The sequence below is a fragment of the Rhinolophus sinicus genome, chromosome 13 (genome assembly GCF_057876585.1).
Source record: "Rhinolophus sinicus isolate RSI-liver-muscle chromosome 13, RSI-T2T, whole genome shotgun sequence".
In the NCBI taxonomy this organism is placed as follows: Eukaryota; Metazoa; Chordata; class Mammalia; order Chiroptera; family Rhinolophidae; genus Rhinolophus; species Rhinolophus sinicus.
Genome location: NC_142513.1, coordinates 50139338 through 50160985, shown reverse-complemented (window position 1 = coordinate 50160985; position 21648 = coordinate 50139338). Strand labels below are relative to the sequence as shown.

Genomic DNA, 21648 nt, shown 5'->3' with positions numbered 1-21648 from the left:
ATATTCACGGAGTAACATAATTATAGGGGTGGAGAACACGAGTCATTGCCAGGGGTCAGGGACAGGGGAGCGGATGGGTGGCTGTGCAGAGATAGCATGAGGGAGTCTTGTGGTGAAGGCCCAGCTGGGTACCTTGGTGGTAATGCTGGTTATCCCGAGGGTAACACTGTTTTAAAGTCACATAGAGCTACACACACACGCACGCACACACACACACACACGCACACACGCACACACACGCACAGGTACGCACACAACAAGCGCATGTCTAACTGGTCTACTCTGAATCCAGTCTTAGGAAATTGTCCCAGTGTCAATTTCTTGGTTTTGCTATTGGACTGGATTATGTGAGATGCCAGCACCGGAAGAGGCTGAGTGAAGGGAGCATGGGACTTCCCTGTACAGTTCTCTGCAACTTCCTGTGACTCTGTCATTATTTAAAAATACCAGGTGTTTTTAGAACAATGGGTATGTTAGACATTGATGGCGTATATGATGAATTTATAGATGCAAACAGCCTGGTTAACAAACGAGCCCATTGGTACCAAGTGGATGGACATTTTTGGAGAGGTGGAAATGAGTGACCACAAGCCTGCAATTGCTCGTAAATAAAATCATAAGTAGTCCACGCGCAGCTGCTTTTGCTGAGAGGATGTTTAGCGTAATGTCATCACATGGGACTGACCAGGGATCAGTGTCCTGTGGGTGCAGAAGAGCAGAGCTGCAGGTCAAAGGGAACTTTACGTATGACTGTATTCTGTTTGGCCACCACATCAAGAAAAGAGGGGTGACCAAAGTGGTGCAGGCAGTTCAGAGAAGTATTACTGGAAAAGGAAGCAGGAAGAGGGAAAACATTCTACTGGATTACAGAGCAGAAAGAAAAAGGGTGTGTGTGTGTGTGTGTGTGTGTGTGTGTGTGTGTGTGTGTGTGTGTGTGTGTGTGGAGGTTAGACATAGGTAATATCTGTTTCATTAGCCCTGTTGTATTTATATTTTCCTTTTAAGAAGTCTCACATTTATAGATCTTAAAAATGCACAATACGAAGCCTTCAGATTTTAAATGCCTAACAAATAATTTTTTAAAAGAGTTAAATTGCTGTATCAGAGGACCGAAAGAAACATTGAAAAATATTGTTTTTCTCACACATTGTTTAAATACTCCTACTACTAATTACTATTGATTGCCACTATTAACCAGTCCTATTGTTTTGTTTAAACAATAACATTTGTGTAACAGACAGGGAAATAAAACAAAATAATATATAATTTTTGTATGCACCTATTTTAATGTTAAAGCAGTAACACACACACACACACACACACACACAGTCTCTTTTGTCTGTTTTTGCTGTGTCTTGGGTTGACTTTCTAAAAGTTGGTCATCCCATGAATAGCTTCTCTTCACAGTAGTGGACTCAGCCATACAAATTAATGAAATCTTGCCATCTGCAAGCACATGGATGGACCTAAAGGGTATTATACTAAGTGAAATAAGTCAGACATAGAAAAATAAATACTGTTTGATCTCACTTATATGTGGAACCTAAAGAACAAAATAAATGACCAAACAAATCAGAAACAGACTCATAGATACAGAGAATGAACTGATGGTTTTCAGATGGGCGAGGGGTTGGGAGGCTGGGTGACAAGGGGGAAGGGATTAAGAAGTACAAATTGGCAGTTTCAAAACAGTTACGGGAATGTAAAGTACCACATAGAGAATCTGGTCGATAACGTTGCAGTAACTATGTACGGTGCCAGGTGGGTAATAGGCTAGTCAGGGGGTTCACTTCGTAAGCTATACAAATGTCTCACCACTATGCTGTACACCTGAAACTAATATAAAATAATATTGAATGTCAACTGTAACTGAAAGAAATAAATTTAAAAAAAAAAAAGCAATGGAAAAAACAATAGTGAAAGAAGCAAGAGTCAGTCCAGCTGGACCCCTTTTCCCTTGAGGTGGGGTGGGGATGGGGAGAGTTCCAATCTGCTCCGTATTTATTTACTCCTCCTGACACCACAGTGCACGGTGTTGACCCATCCGGGGTGTGTTTTCCCCTTAGTAAGAGAGCATTCTGCTTTTAGTACCACATTTTAAATCTATTCTTGAATACTTTGGACATGGCATCCTACCCAACCAAGGCAGGAGTGAGAGTGAAGGGGTATGACGTTAAAAAAAAAGTGGGGAAAAATTTAAGCAAAATTGTTTCTGGCACGTAGTAAATAATATAAATACGTGTTGAATACATGAACAATGAATGAATGAATAATTGAAAGTATCCTGTGTTGATTAATTTTTGAGTCCAGCTAACTGTATAGACTATCTCTAAAAAAAGAATTAAGATTAGAAGTCTTTTGGGTGTTTATCACATGTTTTAGTTGACTTCAATTGATTATAAGTAAAGGAATAGCTTGTTTTATGCTGTTTTAGGCACAAGTTCCTTGCTGCCCTCAGGATATCAGAGAAATGAATTTGGCTTTGTGAGAATGTTTCCACACAACCCGGAGTCAGGAAACCACACCCTTTCAAACCGTACACTCACTCACACGCAGATTTAGGCTTAGCTGGATTTTTATGTTTTTCAATTTGCCTACCTTTTATAAAACTTTTTACTTTCATGTAATATGCACTCTCTTATGGAAGTATCCAACCCATTTAAAATTAGAGCTTTTCGTAGAAACAAAGCCTAGAGTTTTATAATATGTATCTTTCTGAAATTTGTAAGCTCTACAAATAACCACATCCCACGCTGGCCTTACAGCTCCAGGGATGAACAAGATATTCAGCTTTTGACTATTTAGATCACTGAACGTCATGGCTAGAAAGGGTCTCAGAATTAATCCCTCCCACTCCTCCCACCCCCAACCACACACACCCGTCTCCCCATAGAACCCACCTTCTCTTGTGCCCATGAGAAAACTTTTGTCCCATAGCAGACCTTTCCCAGAGTATTTCCATCGTATTCTTTCCGATGCTTTCACCATCTGTGTCCACTTTGCTAACCAAAAAGAGCATTTATTTTAATAGTAGGTAGAATGCTGGTGAATCTGATGACTCTTCCTCAGCGTTTGTGTTACCCTTGCAAAAAGAGAAGGCTGGACTATCAGGGGCAGATTAAAAATGCTCTCCCAAGTGAGGGGTTGTGGGGTGCCCTGGTTTCTGCCATCCCAGCCTTCAGCTCAGCCACAAGTCATCCATCATGTGCCCCCTTCAAGTTTAGTTTCACAAATAATGAAGCAGCCAGTTTTTCATAGTCAATTCTTCCCAAATACCATACCTAATGGTTTTGTGTGTGTGGTTAAACCTTGTTGAATAATGTGAATTCCAAATCCATAGAGTCTGAAAAGGTGTTTCCAATATTTACTCAATAAGAGTATAATGCACCTTTAAAAATTAAGTGAAGAGGTTGGATAAATTAGCATGTACATGTGGTGGCATTTGTGCACATGGGAATTCTAATGTACTGAAAATAGCAATATTCATCAAAAATTAAAGTATCAAGTTAACTTTAAAATATTTCCGACTAAAGAACTAGTATTACGGAGAAACACCGATCTATGTTGAATTTTTCTTTTACAAGTTACTGTGTTTTGCTAACGATACTAAAGTGAGCTACGCAATCCATATGCAGATTGTTTTAGAGCTGTGGGATCCAGCTAAATTGACCAGTCATAAGTTCAAGTCCGTTAGTATTTTCTTTTAGTGAAACATACCTTGGCTAAAACCTCCACAGGCACCTCAGTGGCTTCCATGTTGGTTTTTTCTGTGGCCCTCCAAAGACTCTAATTAATCCTTTTGTGTGGATCCAGCGTTTCCAGGTGGACATCTGTGGCAAAAAGGAAATGATTTGTTCTTAGAATGCATAGGATGAAATCTGCCCTTTTGGAAAGTGTCCCAGATGTGTTCACAGGTAGCCCCAGCTGTGGCCCTCGGGAGTGGGGTCAGCCAGACGCTCACAGGTGATGTGTGCTCTCTCTGTGCACTGGCGGCTTGGGTTGCAAAATTGTTAGGGTGGAAAGGAAGGGCCATGTGCCAGCAATCCCAAAGCCTGTTTCTGTAGGGTCTGGTCAGAGGCAGACTGGTTTCCCCTCACAACAAACACCACAAAGCTCTCCGTAGTTCATCTCCCACACTGGCCTGTGTCAATGGAGGGATTCCTTGGTTTTCCAGCCCTTCTGCACACAGAAGGAGGCGGTCTGCCGAAGCCTCTATTCCCCTGAGAGCAGTTTCCCTATGTAGCATTTCCTAGGGATGTGGAATTCCCATTCAGATACCCTAGTGAGACCTGCCATACCCCACGACTAAGAAGCTAATCTTTTGCGTATGTGAGTGTAGTACCCCCGTTAGGTGTAGCCTTCCGTATCAGTTCGCCCTTGCTGTGTAAGAAGCCACCCCAATACTTAGCATCTTAAAAACACAATCACGATTTGCGGGCTGGCAGTTTGGGCGCAGATCAGCGGAGTGGTCCTTTTGTGAGACTTGCCCGGGCTCCCTCACGCAGATGCAGTTTGTGGCTTGGCCGCGCCTGGATGGCCTAGAATCTCTCCTCATGTGTCCGGGGGCTGGCAGACTTTCAGCCAGGGCCTCTTGTTTCTTTTCCATGTAGCCTTTCCAGCAGGCGCATCTGAGCTTCTCCCCAGGGTGGTCTCAGCAGAGAGAGAGAGAGAGAACGCCCCAGTGCCCACGTGCTTTCCAAGCCCCTGCGTGTGTAACTAGAACTCCTCACACTGCTGCCTGCTCTTCAGGGGTGGAGAGAAAGACTGCCCCTCTTGGTGTGAAGAGCTGCGATGTCACATTGCAATGGGGCATCCAAATTGGACGGCAAGGATTCTGACAATGACTTACAATCTACCTAGCTTTGCTTTTTTGCTTTTATGTTTTTGTTAATTTTCATGATAAAAAAAATTCAAATATACACTAACATGCAAATATACCCCAAAGTAGAAACAATAATCCCATAAACCTGTCCTATGCCCGTCACCTGGATTCACCAGTTTTCAGTATCTTGCTACATTTGCTTCCTCTATTTTTAATTTTTCTCTTTGCCAAAGTATTTTAAAGCTCAATTCCCAAACACTGTGCTGTTTCAACTCTGTTGGTTTCATTGTGCTTCTCCTTACGTAGCCATCTAACACTCAGTCCATCATTCCATTTCCCCAGTTGTCTCAAAAACACCTGTTTGCAATAGGTTGACTTGAAAAGGAACCCATCCATATAAAGTCCCTAACAGCCCCAACTTGCGTTGCTTTTTTGCTATTGACTTGTTTGGAAAACTGAGTCAGTTCTCTTGTATAGAACCTCCCACATTCTGTGTGAGGTCTGACAATTAAGTTCGCGAACTTGTGGCGTCGAAGTTGCTCACCTTTTTTGATATGAGAAGGATTATTCATTATGAAGTTGTACCAGCTGGAGAAACAGTTAACCAAGTTTACTATTGGGAAGTGCTGAAAAGGCTGCGTGAAAAAGTTAGACGACCTGAACTTTTCACCAACCATTCATGGCTCTTGCATCACGACGAGGGTTTCTGGGTGGGAATTTCCGCCCGTTCTCGGTAATTTTTTCGCTTTCCCGTTCCCAAATCCTGAGAAAAGTTGGTTGGGGAATCGGGAAAATCGGCGCCTTGAACCCAGGTTGTTGATAGTATCAGCTGTCACTTTGTGGAAACGATTCATCGTGGAGAACAGAAAACCGTTTATATCTCAGGATTCCGGAACAGGAAAGCGAAAAAAAATTCCTGAGAACAGGTGGGAATTCCTGCCTGGAAACCCTAAGATTCACAACAGTGCACCAGCTCACACGGCACTGTCTGTGAGGGAGTTTTTAGCCAGTAAACAAATCACTGTATTGGAACACCCTCCCTACTCACCTGATCTGGCCCCCAACGATTTCTTTGTTTATCTCAAGATAAAGGAAGATATTTGGATGACATGCAGGACATCAAGGGTAATACAATGACAGCTCTGATGGCCATTCCAGAAAGAGTTCCAAAATTGCTTTGAAGGATGGACTAGGCGCTGGCGTCAGTGCATAGCTTCCCAAGGGGAGCACTTTGAAGGTGCAGTGATATTCAGCAATGAGGCATGTAGCACATTTTCTGGGATGAGTTCACGAGTTTAATTGTCCAACCTAATACTCATCCATTCACTTCCTTGTGGGGTCATTTAACCTCCATCTCTGCCTCCTGTGTTTCTGTTTATGAAAGTTAGCGTTATAGGCTGAATGTCACTCCCATTCCACTCTGGGGGCAGGCATCCTTTTTAGATAGTGCTGTGCTTCCAATTGTGTCACCTAAATGTTTGCTTATCTGACTTTTAATGGGGCTGACATTAAAAGTCCCGTTCCACTCTGGTGGGCTGGTCCTTTGATGATCATTGCCTGATTTCCTCATCCTATATCATTCCTTCCAGATTTACTAGCTAATATTATAGGTTATCAGAAACTCGCCCTCATCAATGAGAGTTATTGGTTATCTGAAGTAGAGTTCATACAAAATACATTCTTTCCTTTTGATTGACAGCTTACAGAATAAGGAGTTGGTGCCCAGGTTATTTCAAGGGCTGTTCAACAAGTAGTTGTCTGGGGTTCTCTTGCTTTCCCTCTTTTTTGTTATTATTATGAATTCATGGGCTTAGCTATTCAGTGTGTTTCAATCAGTTGCATTTTTCTGAGGCTCAAATTGATTCACCTTTGGCCACTGGGAGCTTGTTATTGGCTTCTGTATCCCTTTGATTCATTATTCGTTGAGAACTTTTTTGCTTTCTGGCACGAAATAGCCCAGGATTAGTTTGGGTATTTCTTGCTCCAGACCTGTAATCAGACATTACTGGCTGGAGATTACAACAAGGGAACTAGATGTGTTCCTTGCTTTTGCGTTTTCATTATCTCGGGTCCTTTTCAATGGAAAAGTTAGGAAACATGTATACATTTTTAAAAAATTGTTATACTGATTTTTAAAACTTAAATTAGAATTGTAAAACTTTTACTTCTTTGATTTTACACTTTCTCTTAGAGTTGATTCCTCATGTTTACATACACTAATATGTCTTAATGTATTAACCAATATATTCCTAGTGTAAAAACATACAATATTCACATTATTAGCATACACTATATATATTGACATGTAATATTAGCATTATTACTTTGAAGTTGTTATATATATAACTTTGAACTATTATATACATAATGTAATAATGCTAATATGATAGTTATATATTAAAGCTAATGTATTCAATACACTAATATAGTAATACACATACATAGCAGCTGATCTATATATTAGTTAATACACTAATGAATATATAAGTTTTATATTAGTTAATGTACACATACATATATATATAACAGTTTCAACCTATAGTGGTGATATGATTACTAACAGACTACCAAGTGAAATTTGAGATTTCTCTGCAGTGCTGTTAACCTTAGAATATATTATACTAAGAATACACAGCTAAAGCACTTCGTGGAAGAGTCATTGGAAATAATTCTTTTCCCTGTATGTTAGGTCACCAACTTACTGTGCGTTTTCTTGCTTCAACTTGTTTTCAGTTTTTACAGATTTCTTTTTTCTTCTTGATTACATTTATTTTTCCTAAAATACGTAAAACGTTTATGTTTCCAAAGTCAAAACTATATTACAAAATACATCTAGAAAAGTCTTGTATTGCTGATGTCTTCTCCCCGCTAAACGTAACTCCTTTTATTGTTATCCTTCCAATGTTTTTTTTGCAAATATATTGATATATTTTATTCCCTTTTAAAAATTAATTTAAATATAAAAATATATTTACCTCTTTTTAAATGGAGTTCCACTAACTTTTCTACATTTTTGTTTATTTGTTTTAAAAGACTATTATTATAAAGGTTTTATCACATGTACATAGACACACACACACACACACACAGATGCTTAAACATGGTAAAAAGAAACAAAATCCAAATGTTATACTTTGGAGGACTAGACCATCCAGCTTCTTTTAAGGATTGTCTCTCTTTTATTTTTAATCCATTGAGTTTGGTGCTGTCACCTGGGGAAGACAGACTCCAAACTAAACTGGGGTTGACAGTTTTCTTCTCATCTCCCTTGATTGTCTGAGGCTGAAAAAGTATCCACAGCAGTCCTTTCACAAAGACTCTTAGGAAAAAAGTTGGTGAACATCGTAAGGACAGTGAACGTCCAGGTGAACCTGTGTGTTGTCCCCTGTGACCTTGCGCTTTACACTCGGCCTCATTCTCACAAACCTGAACTTAAGAAAAGTCTAGAGGCTCAAAATCAACATGTCCAAAACAGTGTTGATAAGATTTGGAAAGGAGAACTTGGCAAAATTGGAAGAATATTAGAGAAATTAAAGCATTAAAATTGGTAGAACTTGATGCAGTTTAGATAATAAGTTTAGATAACAGTTTAGATAACAATGTTAATTTTTTTAGTTTTTAAAAATCTACCACAGTTATGTGGAATGTTAACATTAGGGGAAGCTGGGTGAAAGGTATGCAGGCCTTTTTGTACTCTCTCTGCAACTTTCCTGTAAAGCGGAAATTATTCCAAAATAAGTTGTATTTCACACACACACACACACACACTCCCATGCGACAGACTAAGAAAACTTACAGTGCATTCGATGCAAAAGGATGCATAAAGAATTTCAACAAATAAATAAGAGAAATACCTAACAGATAGAAAGGGGGGATGAAATAAACAGGCAAGAGATACACTATTTTTGTCAACCAGATGGGTGAAAATGTAAAAGATTAATATTGTCACGTGTCCTATGGGTGGGGGAAGCAGGAAGTTGATCTGGTTTCTTGGAGGGCAAGTTGACAGTTTAAAATTTTTATTTTAAATAAGTAGATGTCTCAACTCAAAAGGTTCCCTTTGGGATATCTCTCCTAGAGAAATACTTGCACGTGTGTTTCTCTAAAAGGGACATAAGGATTTTCGCATCTAATAAGGATTTTCGCATCTAATAAGGATTTTCATTACAACACTATAATATCAAAATCAACTTAAACTACAGTACCTCCATATTATGGAATATTAGATAGCCATTTTTAAATGATGAGGTAGATTTTCTTGGTTGGACATACTCTCCAAGACCCATATATTGTGGGGGAAAAAAATAAGTTGTAAAACAGTAACTATAGTCTATCATGTTTTTTAAAAACCATGTATTATATATCTACACACACATATCTCCTCTCTCTCCCTCCCTCCTTCCCCCTGTCTCTGTTTCTCTCCATATATATGTGTAAATAAATATACAGGAAGTGATATGGAAATTCACTTCCTGTGTGCTATGTGCTGTTGAGTTAGCTTTGACTCCTGGCGACCCTATGAATGAGTGACATCCACAATGGCCTGTCCTGACAGCTCTGCTCAGCTCCTGGAGACTCAGCCTGTGGCTTCTTTCATGGAGCCCATCTGTCTCGTATTTGATCTTCCTCTTTTCCTGCTGCTTACTATTTTCCCAGCATAATTGTCTTTTCCAAGGAACTCTGCCTTCTCACGATGTGCCCAAAGTGAGTCAGCTTCAGCCTTAAAAGCTCTTCCTTATTCAATGTTGTTATATGACTTTATCGGCAGAGGGACACTTTAAGCAATTTATGGAATTTTTAGAGATAGGGCATAGGAGTGAGATTAGGATTTTTTTTTGTTACGGTGCTTTGATAAAGTTCTCCTAATTCTAGTGTTTTGTATGTATATTCTCCGCTATGACATTATCAACATTTTTTCATATTCTACCACAGTGTTCTAATACTTCCTCTTTGCACTTTGTGCATAAAGTCAGAGCTTGTACCAAAAATAACATAAATATGCTTTTCTAAGGATTTTTTGATAATGGAAACATATACATATAAAACATAAACATATAAAATGTGGATGTGGTATAGGTGTTCATTTGGTCAAGGCTGTTTTAACAAATGGTTCGTTCTAAAATTAATACAGATTTTGCACACAGCGATTTTTTCACTCTGAGCCGCAGACACCAAAAGTCCCACAGGAAGTTGTCTTCGTAAGTGTTGTGGTTTTTCAGTTTCCTGTTCAGTTTGCACGAGACGATCAGAAATAAGAAATCTGTGCAATGGAAAGAGATTCTTGGTTGAACTCTATTGTAACTCTAAACGAGAATCTTAAATTTGCGTAATTTTTTCCCACCTAGAAGGTTTAGAGCAGCTGTAACCACATTCATATGTCAGCATTAAAGTTGTGGTATAATTTGAACATTTTTTTGGTGTTCAGTGGATAAACTCTTCATTGTTCAAGAGGCAGCTATTTGAGAATATGCTTTATGCTTTCCACTTATGAAGGCATCTCCCCAAAATAAACCGGAGTAATGGAGATGTGATTTCAGATATTGATCAGTTTTGTTACTTTTACAAATGAAAAAAACTTTCTCGTTTCCTTGGAGAGAAGGAGATAAATAAAACATATTATACAGTTTAGATATTGTAAACCACATTGAAAATGTTTAAAAGGACACTTATTGAAATATTTGTATTAATGTAATTTTTAAAGCTTCGGATTCTCAAGGTGAAATTTTTTTGCTTGATTTCATTATTTTTGAAACCATGGCAAAAGTAAAATAAACTAAAACTGCAGATCTTCAACAAATCATTGTAATCTAGCATTTAAATTATACAGGGGAGATTTGATGAAAAGTAACAAATGAGAAAAAAGGAAAGGTTTCAGCGCATTTGTAGATAGTGTCTGGTTTAGGGTCTATTAAAGACAGTCTACCTAGTTCTGGGCCTGTTATGCCAATTGCACATATTATTAAATGGTAAGAGTAATAGTGTGAAATTTCTTCAACAACCACTTTTTAAAATTAAAAATAGTATTTTCCAAATTTAAAAAAAAATAGCATTTGCTTTAAGGAAATTTTAATTGCAATTCTTAAAAGAATAAATAATATTTTGTCCAAAAACAAACAAAAAGAATTGCACACAACATGACTTAAAAATAAGTGTCTTCAAAAATTTTTCTGTAGGGGAAAAAAAAAAAACAAAGAAAAAAATAAGGCTATGAGTTGTAGTATGGTTTTTCCCCCAGGTCAGGTAGTTTCAGGTTGCAAAATACATGGTACTTTGAAATCTTGACATTTAGGTCTGATACATGGATATTTATTGGTTAAGATACATTTGATCTTTTCATACAGTTGAGTTCTAAAGAGAAAACCATCGTTCAAAACTTGATGTTTATGCTTTTTTCCATTTGTGTACCTTCTGTGGCAATATACTAGGTACTTTAAAGATGTTATCATTTGATGTTACTCAGAATTTCTGACATTTGACGAGAGCTTTCCATTTTAGAAAGTATAGGATAACGTCTCTTGCATATTCCTTGGTGCTTAGGAAAGCCGCCAGCATGGTGGGAAGTTTGTGTAGTGGCTGATTAAACTGGACAGTGGAATAAATGTCTTTACATCTTTTTCCGCCCAGTATGAGCTGGAGGAACTGGGTTTGGAAATGCAAGGCAGCCTGACCCCTTCACTCACCACTAAGAATTTCAGCAGTTTTGATGCCAAAAAACTATTTTAAAGATCTCTGTCTCGTTGGGCTGGAGAAAGAGACTGTGGCTGTATCTTGAGGCCTAATGTGGGTGGGCCAAGAGCCCCCGAGTCTCTCGGGTACTTCAGACTGCTTGCCTTCGAGTGCCCATGCCCTCGTTGCCAGCTTTCCTTAGGTCAGTCGGTTTGTCGAGAATCAGCGCAATTATTCTGAGCCTGTTGGGAGCTCCTCAGAGCTGAAAGCAAGGATGGCGCTTTAGAGAAACGCATCCTGCCTTCAGAGGGGCAGGAGGGCCCAAGCACGTGGTGCAACCGTGACCACCGTTGTCGACTAGGTTAAGGAAGGACAGTCAGGGATTTGCAGCGGCTGCCCCCCTGCGTGGGTCTAATCCTGCGTGGCTTGTTGAGGGCAAAATGGACAAATCTCTCAGAAGTCAGAAAAGGTTTGGTACACAAGGGCTCCCCCAGGGGTATTTCCGCCGGACCTTTGAATAAAACAAACAGGAAGATTCACACGCCAGCGGAAACTCTGTCTTCCACGTTACTTCGGAAACCGGGCTTTTCCTTCCGCGACCGAGTGCGGACCCCAAAAGGAAGCGGGTCCCGGCCGCTCGCCCCGCCCCCACCGCTCGCCCCGCCCCCATCGTGGCCCCGCCCCCGGCTGGGCATGCTCAGTGGGCCAGGCCGGCAGGTTTGCGTGGCCGCCCGCAGTTGCCGGCGCCGGCTCAGCCCGCCGCCGCCGCGTCCCTGCCCCGGGGCTGGTTCCAGGGAAGTTAGGTGTGGAAGCCGGCTTCGGAGGAGCCAGCGGGCGCGCTGCGGGGACGGCGGGAAGCCCCCGGTGCTGCCGAGGGGCGAGCGGGCGGGGCCGACGTGGCCGAGCCGCGAGAGCTTCGGGAGGCCGAGCCGGTGGCCGCACTCGCAGGGAGGCGCCGGCCGGGCGCGCCCCGTGGAGAAGACCCGGGCGGGGCGGGCGGGCGTTCCCCGGACTTTTGTCCGAGTTGAGTCCCCTCCCCGTGGGCCGGGCCTGTCCGGCCGCCCCCGCCCCCAGCCCCGCTCGCTCCCGGGAGATGTTTATCCGGGCTGTGGCGTGAGGAGCCGGCGGGCTGGTGGCGCGGAGTTTCGGGTCCGAGGAGCCTCGCGCGGCGCTGGGGAGAGACAAGATGTCCGCCAGAGCCGCGGCCGCTAAGGTGAGCGCCTCCGCGGCCGCAGGGGCCCATCCCGAGCGCCTCCGCGGCCCGCGCCCCGCCCTCCTCCCCGCGGGCGTCTGGCCGGGGGCGGGGGCGGCGGCGGCGGGTGGGCCGGGCGGGCGGGGGCTGCGGGCCGCTGGGATCCGGGAGGGCGGGGGCTCCTGGGAACCGCGCGGGCCCGAGGAGGGGTGGCGAGCGCGCGGAGCGCCGTCCCGGGCAGGTGCATCGCCGCCGGCGTCGGTGCCTGGCTCCGGCTCGCGGCGGGCGGGGTCGCGCAACAGGTCCGGCGCCGGGGAACTCGGCGTCGCGAGTGGGTCGTGCGGCCCCCGGCGCCAGCCTGCGGCGGGCGGGACGTCGGGGCTTGGGCTGCCGCCTCCGGCTAGCCCGTAGCTGCTGTGTTTGGAGGAGTGGTTGGTCCCCGGCGAAACCGTGGAGTTTCGATCTGATGTCACTGTGAGTGGTATGCGCGCGCCAGCGATAAGACATGGAGACGGTAAAGCACTCAGCCTGTGTGTAGTACTAGGTTGGATTTTTTCCCCACCCTGCATTATTTAAGGTAACATTGAAAAAACTAGCCCCTTCACACTTAATTGTAGTTTAATTTGAATTAAACTTTCAAAAGTAACACAAAATGCCCCTACAAATGGACAATACGATGAACTCTTAAAAATAAAAACTAGCAAGGATCTGTGGGTTCAGCAAAGAAGTAACACTTTGTCCTGTCAATTCTTCTGTGTGCTTTGAAGTGTTATGCCCTTTTCCCAGTGCTTTGTAACCGACTTGTATATTACATCAAAAATCTGAAGTTCCTAAAAATCAGTTAAAATCCTCTTCTCTTTTTGTACATTTTAATCTTTCATCATAAAGGAGTACCTGTTCGTTTGAACAACTATAGGAATACAGAAATGAAATGTAAATATCCGGGCCCCTCCCCCCCATTAAAATCGATTCATTAATTGAAACATCGAAGTACTTAGCAGGTTGTGGCACTTATTTTTCTGTTTGAAATGCTTCTTCATAATATCTCTGGACAGGTATAGTATGGCCCTGAAGTTTCTGAACTCAAGACCCTGTTTTCCGGCGGGCAGAAGTTTAGTGGTTGCATTTAGTAGTGAATAGATTCTTAGAGTATTCTTTCTTTAAGAAGACTTTAATTTGTATCTCTCTGACTTTATGTTGATGATGAACAATCTAAAGATAAAATTTGATCCAATAACTTGGGGAAAAAAGGTAACATTTTGCTTTGATTTTTAAAATAAGCTCACTTTATTTACCTTTTCTGGGGCTTCCTTTCCTAGGAGGAAAGGCTTTGTTTCCCTAGTACACGGAATGTCAGTTTGTTCCTGAAGTGTGGTCTCTGGCATTTGATATCCTTTAAAGTGCCTTAACACACTTTAAAAAGGTTATTTCAAGACGGGAGAGAAATAAGTTTTTGATGCATTGCCATAGTAAGATAATTTAGGAGGATTCATACTTTTCCTCCTGAATTATGGTATTGAGATTTTATGGCATGTTGAAAAGCATCACAAGTTAAATATTGTCTTGTAGGGACATTTGCATTTTTAACTATTTATGAGTAAAATATGAGTTGAAAGCTTATTTTTTTGAATGCTGTATTATAAATCCACTGAAGTCTTATGTAGAAGAGTAAGGCAGGCCATGAAAAATAGGTGAAATGAAATAATATTCAACAATCTGTTTTCAAATCACATTTAATTTTTTAAGGTGATTAAAATGCTTGCGAAGAGCCAGGCTCCTTACTCAGTACTTTACATATGATACTTTTGTTTTCCCCACCCTCAGTTTAAAAAAATAAATAAATAAATAATGAAGACACTTTAATTTTTCAGCTTGCTTTTTTTTTTACCATCATAGTTTGTAGAACTCTTCTCTAAGCTGATACCTCTGATTCTATATTCTTTGTAATGGTTGAATAGTTTTCTATCCCATTAATATGTTGTGGATCATTCTTGCCTTTTTGATAGACATTCAGCTTGTTGCCAGGATTTTGCTATTGTACTAAGTAGTACTATGTCTGTCTTTACATCTCTGCACTTATATCGTATTACTATATGTCAGATTCTTAAAAATGGATTTTCTGGGTCAAAGGGTATGTGCATTTAAAATTCTGATAAATACTACTAAATCTTTCTCCAAGGAATAAATACAACAACCGTTGGTAAAGTACCTGAATTTTAAAGGACATAAAACCTGAATAAATGAGATGAGAGAGGGAAATATACACTGTGGGTAGGGAGAGTCAGTATTGTAGAATATACCAATTTTCCCCGAGTTGATACATAAATGTAATAGAATTTCAAATAGAATTCCAATGTGGTATTACAGAAAACTTGACACATTAATGAGAAAGTTTATCTGATAAAATAAATGAAGGCTAGCCATGAAATTTTGGGAAAGAAGGCCCTATCAGAACGTAATGTGTTATAAATCCAGAATAATTTAAAGCAGTCTGTCAGCTCGGGAATAGACAGACAATGGAACCACAGAGTCCAGAAACATCTGTGTATTTAAGAGCTTTTCGTGATTACAATCATCAGCATTTAATGTGTCAGGTACTGTTCTAAGTGCTGACCGTGAGTGAACTGATTGAATTCTTAGAGGAGCCCAGTGAAGTGACAGTGTACTATTCCCACTTCATGGATGGGAAAATTGAAACAGATTTTTTTAAAAAAAAAGTAATTCGCCTAAATTCACTTAGCAAGAGGGGAAATTAGGAATATATGATAAAAATAACATTGGAGATTATTGGAGAAAAAATTGGTTTTTCAGTAAATAGTGCTGAGACTGTTGGTTATCCCCCCTCCTCCCTTTAAAAAAAAACCTAATGAAATGTTTGAAAATGAGCAAATAAAGGAAATTATAAAATACTAGAAGAAAGTGTAGGATGCTTTTTTAAAAGATGTACCTGAGTTGAAAAGGCGTTCTCTGTACATGATACTAACTTAAGAAGTAATAAAGCAAATGGTTTTAATATGTGTGATCCACACCTGAAGACGCGAAGACAATTACTAGTGTACCTGGTACAAAATTACTCAAAAGTTGAAACCAGGAATTCAGAGGTGGTTCTGTCTCCCCAAGGAATTGTTAATTATGCAAGAAAACAATCTGAATAATTAGGAACACTTCCATTAGTTGAGTCACAGAAAGTGGCCTAAGGAAGTTGCGGTGGCGTCTGGATTTTCAAGTTGTTTCACTTTGAAGGAAGCAGTCCAATTTTAGATTATACTGTGACTGTGCTTATTAGGTTTTGCTGCTTAAATGTTTTCATTATGTCTGAGGGACAGTATTTTTTTCCCTGTGGTTATCTCTCAAGTTATAATGTAGTTTAGTATGAAAATTATTTACACCATTTTTCATGAACCTATTGTATCAGATAAGGCCTATTGGACTTTTCTTAATAGCTGAACGTTTGAAAGTTAACTGTAGGAAATAACTAAACTAAACTAATGAACAAAACTAACTGCAAAATTAGTCTTTATAGATAGGAATTGTGTCCTGAGTGGATGTTATAATGTAGTTTTAATTGGTACTTAACTGATCAATGCATATTTGCTTCATATTGCTTTAAAGATAAACTAAATACTGTGTTTTATGAGAATTCACTTGATTGTGTCTGCAACTTCTAATGAGCTTTACTGTAGTAATATTTTTCTGGACCTGCTAAGTTTGTACAATAGTTATTACTATTCACTAGAAATATTTTTATAGTATTTAAGGCAAAAGTCTTTTAATGTTTTATGTTAGCATGTTTGGTGTTTTAGACATTCGTGGTTAAAACTGTAATTTATGTATCTGGCTGATAATCCTGGCTACAGTTAAAATCCCTAAGTTTGTTTTAGGGCAGCTCTCTCTGTGAAACAGCTACTTCTCCAATCACTCAGTGCCTTTTCTCCCAGGTTGTGTAATGGCTCAACTTGTCCTGCCGTGCTAGGAAAGACCCCTTTTCCCCCTTCTCTCTCTTTCTTTGTAAAAATACTAATGTTCTCTTGTTAGAAACTGGCAAACTTTTATTTTATACTCAAGAAAGGCTTATGTTGCCCCTTGATTGTTGTCCGCCAGAGATAGAGAAGGTCAGCTGTCCACGCTAACAAGTAATGAGGTTGAAATCAGTCATGGCTTTGAGTGCTCTCCCGCAGTGTATAGAGCACAGTTTCCTGTTTGCTTTGACGGAAAACGATTACAGTAGTTTCACTCATTTTTTTTCAGTCCTGGAAACAATGGACTGGCTCTGACTTTTACTTGCTCTTTAATCTTTTTTCTATTTAGAGACCAAATGTAAACTCAGTACAGTTCTAAGAATAAAACAGAGTATAAGTAAGACAGTCAGATCACTGGGCTGCTAAAGAAAATGTCTTTAAAAATGATGCTTTTGGTGAAAAATTGGGAATATAATTCTGTTTCCTGACATAACACTGACATGACACAAATTCAGTGTACTGAGACCCTGAGTGTGGCCGTAAATTCACGTGCAGTGCCAGCCTCCCCTGACTGCTCAGTCCCCTCCTTCCAGGAGCGTGTACTCAGCGTGCATGGACTCAGTACTGGGTACTGACTGAGCATGCTAGTGGCCAGAAGACAAGCTGGTGGTAGAACTGTTATTTTTGATCAAACGTTAAATAAAATTGATAGTTGTTTATGTCTAGTCTGATATTTCTGAAATATTTGACTGGAATTTGCTTTGCATGTTTGAACTTTGAAAGAAAATCTTGCAAATCCTTATTAATTTAACAAATTTTAATCTTTTAGTAAGAGAGTGACATTAAGGTGTTTACTGAATTTTAAATCTAAAATCGGCGTGTTTCAGAACAATATTTTCAGCATAAGGTAGCTGTAAGCACAGGCCTTTTGCTACCTCTGACCTAGACTAGAGTGCTGCTTAATTTATTTATTACAGAGCAGAGTGGCTTCAGGTTGCTCCTTTATGGGTTAGCCAGGTGCTTTATTTCCATTCCTTCTTAAACAGATAAATTCTTAATAATGAGGAGTGTGTGGTGAGTACATGGGTAGGAAATTTCATTTTATAGCCTAAAAATGGGTGAAAATAATTGACTGAGTGATGGGCTGTACAAAAGCACTGCTTTAGAACATAAGAAAACCAGTGCTGCCAAAAATCGTACCAGAAAACACACCATTTGAGATTTACTAAAAGGCCCTGGCTGTTGCATATGTAGCGTTCCATGCTGAATCTCAGGTGGCCCTTAACTTTGGGACAGATCAGAAGATGAGTTTTTATTAGTTTGTGTGATACGTCGCAGTTATATATCAGGACAACCTAACTGGTGCTGGTAGAATGCTGGGAAGTGAGCTGACTAATGAATGACCTCAGTCATTCTAGTTTCTGGTGCCAGAAGGGAAGTGAAACGGGTTAGTATTACTTTATATGGGTGCTTATTGGGGACATAAGACTAGCATATACCTGGTTTAATTTAAAAATCTTTTTGTGATTTGCTGAAATTTGTTTGTTTGTTTGTTTGTTTTAAATAGTGCACATTCCCAAAGAGTGAAAGTTCATTTTTTGGGGTTATGCTAGGGATTTTCACTCTTCTGGAATCGTCACTCATAATCTTTGGGGTTTGTACTATTTCTGATGACTCAATTAAACTTAATTTCTGATTACCTTTCTTAATTCAGTGCATAATTATCAAATCCAAGAGGATACTGGAAATGACTCATTTTTCTGGTTAGCTGAACAAACACTAATTGAGCACACTGTTGGATCTCTGTTCTTTGGCAGCATGTAGTTTTCTACTTGCTCTACATTGTGATATCACGTGTGGAATCTAATTCATTTTTAAGATCCAAAGAATTTGCATTGTTTACTCATAAGAAATAAACATGAGCGTGCTTCTGGTCAGCTTATAAGAACGCAGCATTCTGGGATGCTGTTTTGGTTGAGGAAGGTGATGGAATCATATCTAAAGCCTGGGCTTGCTGTGACAGGTGATTTCCTGCGTTTTTCCTCATTAGTTTTTTTAAATGTTTTAATTAAATCTGGATACATCCATGTGCTTGATAAAAGTATGTCACTAGGAAAAAGGTTAAGAATACAAAGTAATTAGAATTGCCTTACGTACTTCTAAGCCCTTGGATACACTGACGTGGCAAGTGTAGAGTGTGCTAGCTGTTAGTGTTCTATTTAGGGCTGACAAGTTGTGAAATATGGAACTGTTTGGATTTCTGAAAATGTATTCTACATTCAACAGGTGTTTATTGTGCACCTAGGACATAGCAGGCCGTGTTTTAGATGCTGGAGGTAGAGCAGTGACCTTACCGCTACTCGTGGAGCATTTTGATGGAGTGGGCAGACAGCAAGAAATAAAATACCATAGGTGATAATAAGTGCAAGAATCCCTAGCAGGCCTTCCCCCCAGCGATTACAGCTGTTTTCTGTGCTCCTCATTTTGTAGCTTTTCTTTAGAGTTTTACCACTCAATTATGCATTCCACAAGCACTGTAGTTTTGCCAGTGAACTCACACACACGCACAGAATCTTCCAGTGTGGATTCTGTTGCTCATGGCTGCTTTTACTCAGCATCGTGTGTGTTAGATGATTGGTGTGGGTAGCTGCGGTTCATTAGTTTTCATTGTATTCATGGGTGAAATTCCTGGTAACGCATTGTATGAGAGCTTACTGCCAAATGGGCTTTGGGGAAAAATAGCTTGGACTAGACTTCTGTGGTTTTTTTGGGGAAAATATTGTATGTCTCTGAGGGACAAGAATTAGACAAGCGCGTTCACTAGTCATTGGAGCCCTAACCGCTGTAAAAGATACTAAGCTGCTTTTGGTGTTGATGTGATGTTTACCTTGAAAAGTCATTTTTAGTTTTGAGGGTATTTTACAACTCAGGGCTTAAAATCCATCATCTTAAAGTATGTTTTTAAGGTATCCATTTACCTGACTCTGATGAGACCAATAAAAGCCACCATCAGGTGAAATGCATGCTTTGGGCAAAAACAAGTCTACTTTTTCAAAGTGTAATTGTAGGAAAATTTTCCCATGGTGTCATGGAAAGGAACTTTGGAAGATTTATTTACTGGCTCTTTTTGTTGGCTAAGTGATAAATGTTGGACTATTTAATTAAATAAATGTATCCCAGCACATATTTTGACGCAGCTGTGTCCATAAAATCATAAGACAGCGGCCACAAGTAGAGGTACATGGTAGTCGTGACATGAGAAATGTGTGTCAATAATAAATAACAGCTCCCTACTACTGAACACTGATCCTGTGACAAGTCCTCAGCTGAGTGTTTTACGGGCATCATTTCATTTCATCTTAACCCCGTTAGGGACTACTGTTACCTCTACTTTGTAGGTGAGGAATCGGAGGTTAAATTTCCTTGCTGGAGCTAATGAGGCACCTGCCAATACGCTTTGTAAGTCCTACGTGCATACGCGTCTGCGTTCTGTGATCTCGCAGTGTGGGCGGGTTGCCTATGGAATGTGTCAGGTGCGTCTTGCCTGACAGGTAGCATGAGTCACGGAAGCAGGGGAGAGGGCTGGGGCCGGCGCCTGCCTATCTGAAGGAAGCGGCTGTTGCTCAATGCCAGCTGAGAGCGGGCCTGGAGGAAGGCCGGCCAGGTCGGCTGGGTTTTAAAGCAGGTTGTAAATCCGGATTTCTGTGGAAGTCCCTTTGATTTAATTGTTGTCAGCTGGCTTCGTCTTTTTTTTTAAATCTTTTTATCGTGAACTGTAATACCTGTATAGAGGTACCTAGAACACATGCACACTGATGGATTAGTCTAAAGTGAACACCTATGTAAACACTCCTGGTCGAAGGATAGAATATTGCTGGCTTCTCAGAAGCCCCCCCACACTTGCCTCTTGGTGGTAACGTTACGCTGCCAACCACTAAGGTAGCCACGGGCCTGACCTTCAGCTCGAGTGGTGGCCCTCCGCCCCCTCGGCAGCCGCTGTGTGACTTCGTGCTTCCCGTTTCCTCCGTGCGTGCGTAGGTCCCCGTTCACCTCCATTGCTGTGTAATACTCTGTGGCATGAACGTGCCGTGCTGTGTTCAGTCTGCTATCGACCGACATTTGGGCTGTTTCCTCAGTGGGCTAGAAAGGGTAATGCTCCTACGAACTCGCGTGCGTGTCTCTTGGGGAACATTGCACGTCTCGGTGTATTGAGGGGTGGCGTTGCTACTGGACGGTGAGTGTGTCTTCTGCTTTAGTAGCTCACATCTTCTCCAGAGAGAAGTGCCCCTCGCACCCTTCATCCCCAGTCACTGAGTCCCGTCTGCTGGTGCATCTGTCAGTCTCATTGCAGTTTTAATTTGCACTTCTTTGCCTAGATGAGGTTGAGCAACTTTTCATGTGCATGGCCTGTTCAAGTCTTTTGTCGAGTTTTCTTTGGGATTCTTTTTCTCCCTGAGTTGCTTCCTATGTTTTGGATCCTAGCCAGTTGATTATTGTAGACACAGTTTTCAACCTGGTGGTTCTCTTACTGGTGTTTTCATGAATGGAAGTTCTTACTTTGAATGCCATCTGAGTGTCGTGGCACAGAGAAAGGCCAGCAAGGGAAGAGAGAGTTTCGTTTCAGGAGGGGGTCCTGTCAGCACACCAGATCCTGACAGAGAAGCCGGGTACAGCGAGGGTGAAAGGTTATCATGGAGTTAGTTATCCAGGTCTGTGTCACTTCGCTGTGTGAGTTTAGGCTCTGGACTCTGAGTCTTGGGTCTGCACGTAATAGCTGTTATCTGTAAACTGCAGCTGGTGATAACACAGCCATCTCGGTGTTTGTACTCCCGGCTCGGTGCCCAGCACAGTGAGCTGTTACGTTAGCTGTACCTGTAAAACATTCCGGGTGAAGCCCATGCTGATACAGAAGAGGCGTGTAGGAATTGTGCTTCTGCGTGTGTGCATTTTGTGCAGGCATTTAATTTGTGTGTGTGTTTCTATTGTCCTGAATTTGGTTCTGGACAAAG

At 41.1% G+C, this 21648-nt stretch overlaps 1 protein-coding gene across 12 annotated transcripts in view; it reads left to right on the top strand.

Annotated features, from left to right (window-relative positions):
• TJP1 (tight junction protein 1) overlaps positions 1 to 21648 on the top strand; it is a 195550-nt gene that overhangs the window by 96165 nt on the left and 77737 nt on the right. Inside the window, exon 1 of one of the 12 annotated variants that reach the window (XM_074318111.2) lies at positions 12204 to 12701. The exons of 9 other annotated variants lie outside the window; for them this stretch is intronic. In XM_074318111.2, the coding sequence (XP_074174212.2) occupies positions 12675 to 12701 (27 nt within the window). In that variant the 5' untranslated portion in view covers positions 12204 to 12674. Of the gene's footprint in view, positions 1 to 12203; positions 12702 to 21648 lie in introns of those variants that run through there. 2 more of the 12 variants (XM_074318115.2, XM_074318116.2) reach the window with 2 other exon arrangements.